The following is a 7859-nucleotide window of genomic DNA, read 5'->3' on the forward strand; positions in this document are numbered from 1 at the left end:
CCACCCCCCCTCCTCCTTCGAGGCTCACGAAAAAAAATAAGTATAGGAATTCGCTCGACCTCAACAAAATTCATCCTCGGTTCGTCTTCAGAATACTCCAGGTAAACATCCGAAACCTTCCTAAGTGTTCGGGCTGACATTGGAAAATCTTCGGAAAACTTCGGTTCAACTCCAAAAGTCTTCGAATCGACATCGGAAATTTTCGTTAGTGTTCGAATCAACTTCGAAATTCGTCGAAAGACTTCGGGTCAACTTCGGAAAGAAAAGTAAATAGCAATAGGTTCTCCTAGGGAGTACTGCTCTCGTCCAATCAGAATCCAGTTACTTTGTTTTCCAGTTATTTTATTTTGTCGGGGAGCCCTGGAGATGAGTTTAGTCAACCAAGACAATCCAAGACAGTGTTTAAAAACTATCAAAAGCGTTTTTGGTCGTTTTGGAGTATTTTGGTTCGTTGTGGGTCGTTTTGGATCGTTTTGGGTTCGTTGTGGATCGTTGTGGGTCGTTGTGGATGGTTGTGGGTCGTTTTGGGTCATTTTGGGTCGTTTTGGGTGGTTCCGCGTTTTAGTAGCTACGGTCAGCCGACACGAAATCAATTAATGGGGTCTTCGTTTTGTAGATAAGGCCCGCTCGAACTACAAAACGAAGACCCTCACTTAAATGCGTTGTTCGTTGTCATCTGACGCGAAATCAATGGGGTCTTCGTTTTGTAGATAAGACCGGCTCGAACTGCAAAACGAAGACCCTCGCGCAAATACTTCTTCCGGTGGCAAAAGTCCAGATGTCACGATTTGCACCTGGTTGCACCTGCCGAGAGGAACATTATTTTATTCTATTTTTTATTCTTTTCAAATTACTATTAAGAAGTGGCGTCTACAGGGCATTAGCCGATAAAAACTGTCAACATTAAACAAGAACCCATTTCGCGTCAGCTGACAACGAACAAAGCATTTACGCGAGGGTCTTCGTTTTGTAGTTCGAGCCGGTCTTATCTACAAAACGAAGACCCCATTGATTTCGCGTCAGATGACAACGAACAAAGCATTTAAGCGAGGGTCTTCGTTTTGTAGTTCGAGCCGGTCTTATCTACAAAACGAAGACCCCATTGATTTCGCTTAAGCTGACAACGAACAAAGCATTTTAGCGAGGGTCTTCGTTTTGTAGTTCGAGCCGGCCTTATCTACAAAACGAAGACCCCATTGATTTCGCGTCAGATGACAACGAACAAAGCATTTAAGCGAGGGTCTTCGTTTTGTAGTTCGAGCCGGTCTTATCTACAAAACGAAGACCCCATTGATTTCGCTTAAGCTGACAACGAACAAAGCATTTTAGCGAGGGTCTTCGTTTTGTAGTTCGAGCCGGCCTTATCTACAAAACGAAGACCCCATTAATTTCGCGTCAGTTGTTGTCTGAAGAAAAGCGTTGACCCGGCTTGACTGTCTCTGGTTTGATAGGCTTGTAAAAAAAACAAGTCTTCGTTTTTGGGTCTTAGGTCTTAGGTCTTCGTTTTGTAGACACCCGCGATAGCGACGTGTTAAGCTCTGGCCAAACGATCGCAACATTTCAGCACAACATATCGCAACATTGTTGGGCGCAACATGTTGCGTGCGTTTGGCCACCCTGTTGCGATGTCTTGCGACATGTTGGGTGTTGTTGACTCAAATTTGAAAATGGTCAAATTTGAGCCAACAACACCCAACATGTCGCAACACATCGCAAGACGGTGGCCAAACGCGCGCAACATGTTGCGCCCAATAATGTCACGGTTGCGATATGTTGCGTTGACATGTTGCGATCGTTTGGCCGGGGCTTTAATTCCCATTCGAGCAAACGCAATTTATTTAACATAATTTATTTAACATAACTTATGAATTAGATTCGCACATGTAAAATCCCGCGTTTAAATCAACTGTCGAACTTCAGTCGCATATTCGACTGGATCAGTCAAATATTCGACTGAACTCGCATTTAATTGAAATATGTCGCATTTACTTGATTTAAACGTCAAATTTTACATGCACTTAATTCGGCAATTCGATTCGGCGCATGTAAATTGCGACGCTTAAACCGGGCCTTAATTACCTGACGGTGGTACGCTCGTGTCAAGCAAAAGCTTCAATTTAACACCGAACTGCTTTGAGTGTGAGATTTTTTCATTCCAGTTTCCACGCCACCTTAAAATAAAACTCCGGACCTCCGACAATAATCTCCAGCTTTTCTTCGCAAAATCCGTGTTGAACGAACGCTAAAATACCGCCCGTCAACAAGCGACGAACGTGAGTTAGAGTCCTAGCTGTTCTCAATGGGTTTTAAAAGAAAAAAAAAACAATATATGGATATATATTTAGGGTTCTCTAGGTCGGAATTTCTACCAAACTATTTTATTTTGGCCGACAAGTATCAACAAGGAGCTAAGTCAGTCATTTTACTTATCTGAAAACTCTTGAAACGAACAACCCACCATTTAAATACGATATCTAGTCGAATAGAGAGATTTCACAGTAGCTGTACTTCTCGTTTACGTTTTTCGTTCGAGGACTACATTGCGACAATTTTGCGTAGAGTCCTACCTTTTAATATGATGTGGTAGAAGAGGAGAAGACATGAGACAGTGAAAGAGGAAGCACCCAAGAGAGCACGAACCTTGTCGTGGACGGCCATTTTTAGTGCGAAGTCATGCTCGCTCGCAGAGCCGCCTATTCAGTTACGTTGCCATGGCAAGAAGAAAACATAATACTTGAGACACAAGAGTTTGATTGGCTAGAGTCTAGAAGTAAGTTTTTCACCTGATAGATCAATTTTAATATGTTAAAGTTCCAGCATGCCGCCGAGTTCTGAGGTCAAGCAATTAGTGTAGAAAGTATTTGCTCAAAATCTACTCAAAGCACGGTAACTTTTTGACTGACTATTTGAAACATCTCACTTGAATTCATTACTTTTATTTACACGGGGTTAAATTCTCAAGCATTCTGGGAAAAGTCAATGCCAACTAAACTTCGTCAAATGCTTCAAGCGTGTGCCGTGATTGTGTTTTGAACCGACGTGAAACGTCCGGAAATTTAATGAAAATATGGATAACTTCAAATTCAATTTTCTGTCGCTGGATCATCTTGAGAGCTCTCGATAAGCTCCTTTTAACTGTATTCATTGTTGACTAGCTGCTGGTGGAACTGAAGAGGTAGCTGTCGGTTAATAAGTAGTAAATAATGATATCACGCTCGGTTTAAAACAGAATCACGGCACACGCTTGATGCATTTGACGAGGTTCAGTTGACATTAACTTTTCGAGAATGCTTGAGAATTTAACCGCGGGTTAACTAAGATTAATGAATTCAAGTGAGATGTTTCAAATAGTTAGTCAAAACATAGTTAATAGAGGCGACTGGTTATGAACCCCTTCAAACATCAAAGAAGCAAACAAAGGTTTCAAGTGGTCCATGACCGTGCAAAATCTTTTGTTTTGCGTCCAAACACTGTGCATGAATTACGTAACCAAAACGTTTCTATTGGTTAGTTTCTCAGTACGGAATAAACAGCTACATTATTTTGTGCACGGTTAAGGCCAAAAAGGCGAAAAAAAACATACAACAAAGAACTTTGTCGGGTTTCATAACCATTCCGCTCTATTAACTATGGTAAAAAAGTTACAGTTCTTTGAGTAATAATTTCTGCACTAATTGCTCGAACTTAAAACTCGGCAGTATGCAAAAAACTTTATCATATTATCAAACTTAGGGTGCGCTTCTTTAACAAAATCCAAGATTCTTAAATCCGAAAGAATCCGAAAACGGATTCTTCGGCGGAATCCTTTGACGCACCATGATCCGAGAGATCTTGGATTGACCTGTTTGGTAAAGAAACGCAAAATCCGTTTTCCGATTCTTTCGGATTTAAGAATCCAATCTTGGATTTTCTTAAAGAAACGCACCATTAGTTTCAGACTCTAGCCAATCAAACTCTTGTGTTTTAAGGACCACGTTTTCTTCTTGCGATGGCAACTTAACTGAACTGGCGTCTCTTCGACCGAGCATGACTTCGCACTAAAAATGGCCCAACACGAAAAGATTCGAGCTTTCTTGGGTGTTTCCTCTATCACTGTGGTATGTCTTCACCTCTTCAATTACAGCATTTTAAGTGGCAGTCCCGCTAAAAGCGGTCCACTCGACTTCGGGACCAAAAATACTTTTCCTTCATTTTTCGTCAGTGAAAAGGGTTTGACACACATATATAAAAAAGCAATATATTATTTTCCAATTCCTTATTTTTGCTTTGCTACGAGCCAAAACTGAATTTTGGCCGAACTGAGGTCGCCGAATGTGATCAGAAATTTAAAATTCACCGATTTTGTGAAGCGTGCTACGTCGCCTAAAATGCAGCTCACGGAATTTCGTTTTCATACGAATTTTAAGGTACATTCATAACTTTGACTGACGAAATATGGAAAGTTTTCGAAAAATTCTAAGCTTACCACCTAGGCTGGAAGACACCCTACTCCGAGGCCTTTGATCACCTACTAAAATTTAGCCAAATTTGACGGGGAAAATCTCAAAAGTTGGGTCTAAATGAAGCCTAAAAAGCACATCACAGTAAATTTCATACCTCAATCAACCATTCTATAAGTTCAAACCGGTGGGTATCTCCTTGGATTGCACGCGAGAACAGATTAAAATCTGCCACAGTCAGTGTGTTTACATAGCTATCGCTCGTGTCAAAGTTCATTTGCATAACCCTAGCACCCGGTGAAAATACATCTTCTTCCGTTCAGGTTCCTTTGTTGACCTTCTGAGTAGTGGCAAATAGCTTCCTTTAATACTTGTATACGCTCTAGATCCAGTTTTGAGGTGAAGGTTGCGTTAAAGTTGATCAATTCTCAAGACTTGCGAGACTCCAAAAGTAAATAATGGCGCCGGTCTGCAGAAATTAACCGTAGCCGTCGTCCTGACCCTTCAATAAATTCTGCCGCAGAGGTAGCACTAGGAGAGGAAGAAAATCGTAAGTTTTCATTACCTTTTAATGGAAACTGAATCCTGTACTACTGCCAAGACTACTGGAAGGAAGGCTAGGGCATGAGTAGCAATTTCATCTACCTTCTCTAGTACACCATAGTTCAGTTCTAGATTTCCAAGATCAGTGAAACCAATAAGTTCACCTGTCACTTTATCCAGTACAGGGTTTGCCATTATCTTCATCTCATCAAACAGCAATACCACATATCTTTGAATGTCAAAATAGGAATTAGTTTGAGTTTTTAGCTCTTCAACAACTTCCTCCTGAAAACCCCTCTTTGGCTTGATGAAATTGCGGTAGTCTTTAAGACGACGCTGACTAGGCAGTACTAGGACTTTGCTGTTCCGCAGCTCTTCGTAGCATGCAGGAGACTTGGCGGCAAGCGACAGACAGAATCTGATAATCATGGGGTGGTAACGGACACCTTTGGCCGTACTGGCAAATAACTTCTTCTGCTGTTGCCAGAATAGGCTCATAAATGGTGTGATTTCCCTATCTGCATCACTGAGAATACTTGCAAAATCATTGCTGAGTTCATGATCAACTTCAATGCTATTTCTCTGAATCTACATGCTCATTTCATTAAGTTTTTCCTCAAGTTCAGCACATCTTAAGCGTTGGCTTTGCAAGGTCACTTTTAGCCTTTCCGGATTTGTTTTTGACACTGGTGCTTTCACATGGGCAGGTGTAGCAAGTCGTCTCTCTTTTGCTTTTGTTACCTTCATGGCACTTGTAAGATACTCACTACAAGGTTCGCAAACAGACTCCTCTTCATTGCACATAACTGAACAGTCCTTCAGTCTCCAGTAGCCTTTGCTGGGGAAAAGCTGACCTGGATCATCTTCACACAGTGGATCAGCACTCAAAGGTATGACATGATGGAAAAGCTTGCTTGTCAGCTCACCAGGTTGCACCCCACTGCACAGTTTATAGCTTTCTAGCTTTTTTACAAGTTCGGATACAGTCACATGCCTGGTTGACCTTAGGTTTTCAAGATACAGTGCATGATCTTCAGGCAAAAAGCATCCAAAAACTTTAATTGTGAAGCCAAGGCTGTCATCGATAATAATTTCAAATTCTGGAATGAGGAAAGGGTCCAGCATCTTTTTTACAACAAATCTGTCGTTCATTAACTTCATATTCCAGTCGTTTAAGCTCTTTAGCCCTGATGTTCGTTGACACAGTTCTTTGAAGTTCTTATACACGGCCTGTCGTGGCACTGGCAAATGATCTTTCACTACAGAGCGAGGAGTTCTTTGTTTCGGTTTAGGAGTATCGTGAGTTCTTTTCGGCATATTCAGCACAGGTAACGAGCCAAATCTTGGCTTTTTTTTCGTCATTTTCTCTGAATGAACTGCAGAAGAAAACAAGGTACGTTAAGTAAAGAAATACTGAAGAAAGTCTGGAGCTAGCTTGCCTAAGAATGTTTCAAATGTTTATGTGTTATGCACTAAGTCTGAAACAGATCACCGCAAATTCGCAATGTATTTAACCAGAAGTTGTTCTATTTTACTACTTACATGTTTCAATATCTTCCGGATGAAAGTGTTTCTCGCATGTAAACACCTTGTCGTTTTCTTCTTGTCTCTTAAAGTCGCGATCAACTTCTCTTGTCTTCGTAATTTCCCCGAGCCAATCTTCTCTCCATTTCTTGTGCTCCTCATCTTTTGCCTTCGGTAACTTCCATATTCCTACTCCTTTGGTCCTTCTACTTGTGCCACAGCCAAACACAGAACAATTATCTCCTGGCATAACGATACTCGATCAATCAACAGCAAATTTAACAGCCAAAACCAGAATTTTTGATTCGAACTTCAATTTCTACGAGACTTCGGACGCCATCTTGGCGTTTCTGTTGTGCACGGTCGCGATCACGTGACCAAGCAAAAACCTAAACAAAGAGATCGTCTTGGAATAAAAACGCTCTCTGGTTAAAAATATATTGAAAACATAAGCTTTCGGCTATCAGTCTATAGCCTTTCACGAATGAAAAATGTGGCGCGCAAGCGAAAATATATACGAATGGGGTGCGAAAAATTGAGAATAAAAACAAGCGTGAAAAAAGCTAGAAGATAAAAATGTAAATGAGGTCTGATTACAATAAAATCGAGTATTGCCTAGGCAATGGTTTTGAGTTGTTTTCCGCGTCGATGGTTTTTGTTGTGTGCCAAGATTCTAGTGTTTTCCGAACGGGGTAATTGCCTTTGTCAATGACACATGCATTGTCGAAATCATCAGCATTGTCATAATGGCGGGCTGGTCACGTTTCTCTCGCTCCCTAATAATCTATCTCTTAGTTGGTTTAATCGCTGTCCAGTTCTTCAATAATGCTTCCAAACTACCTATGCATGATAGGCTACAGATTCTATCGACATCCCAGGACCTAAACCGACCTAAAATCGACTCTGCACCATCCGAAACGAAGTCAAGCTCCAAATCATCTTCTAAAATGGCGCCGACGTCGAAGCTAGTCCTTGCCGCGAAACTTCTGAATATCACACTAGCTGCAAACCTAATACTCCTGGCTAACGATGTGTCTTCAAATCCAGGGCCTGCAACATCACTGCCTTTCGAAGCGAAAGGTCTCCGGGCATTTCACATCAACATCTGTAGTCTGAGGAATAAGATGGACGAGTTGCGGCTGTTTTGTGACAAGTACAAACCTCACGTCCTGTCCCTTAATGAAACTTGGCTGGACGACTCTTTCTCGGATGTAGAGCTTTCTCTCCCTGGGTATCAGCTAATGAGAAGAGACAGAGACCGCCATGGGGGTGGTATAGCTGTTTACATAGCAGATAATTTGAGTTTCAATCGCCTCGATACTCCCGCCGACAATATCGAAGCTCTTTGGTTTG

At 41.5% G+C, this 7859-nt stretch overlaps 3 protein-coding genes across 3 annotated transcripts in view; all 3 read right to left on the bottom strand.

The window, feature by feature from the left end:
• Positions 1–2571, bottom strand: part of LOC145493796 (carbohydrate sulfotransferase 11-like) — a 116519-nt gene extending 113948 nt beyond the window's left edge. Inside the window, exon 1 of the mRNA XM_081473270.1 lies at positions 2080–2571. The gene's annotated coding sequence lies outside the window, so the exon portion shown is untranslated. The remainder of the gene's footprint in view (positions 1–2079) is intronic.
• Positions 1–2643, bottom strand: part of LOC145492631 (uncharacterized) — a 79021-nt gene extending 76378 nt beyond the window's left edge. Inside the window, exon 1 of the mRNA XM_081472053.1 lies at positions 2568–2643. The gene's annotated coding sequence lies outside the window, so the exon portion shown is untranslated. The remainder of the gene's footprint in view (positions 1–2567) is intronic.
• A 2582-nt stretch (positions 2644–5225) lies between these two features.
• On the bottom strand, positions 5226–6899 carry LOC145493103 (uncharacterized). Its single transcript, XM_081472505.1, has 2 exons — positions 6525–6899; positions 5226–6358 (listed from the first exon to the last, which is right to left on the bottom strand). The coding sequence occupies exons 1-2, from the start codon at positions 6754–6756 to the stop codon at positions 5571–5573; spliced, it is 1020 nt and encodes a 339-aa protein (XP_081328631.1). The 5' UTR covers positions 6757–6899; the 3' UTR covers positions 5226–5570.
• Between the last annotated feature and the right edge of the window lie 960 nt (positions 6900–7859).

Source organism: Orbicella franksi, chromosome 7, assembly GCF_964199315.1.
Source record: "Orbicella franksi chromosome 7, jaOrbFran1.1, whole genome shotgun sequence".
Taxonomy (NCBI): Eukaryota; Metazoa; Cnidaria; class Anthozoa; order Scleractinia; family Merulinidae; genus Orbicella; species Orbicella franksi.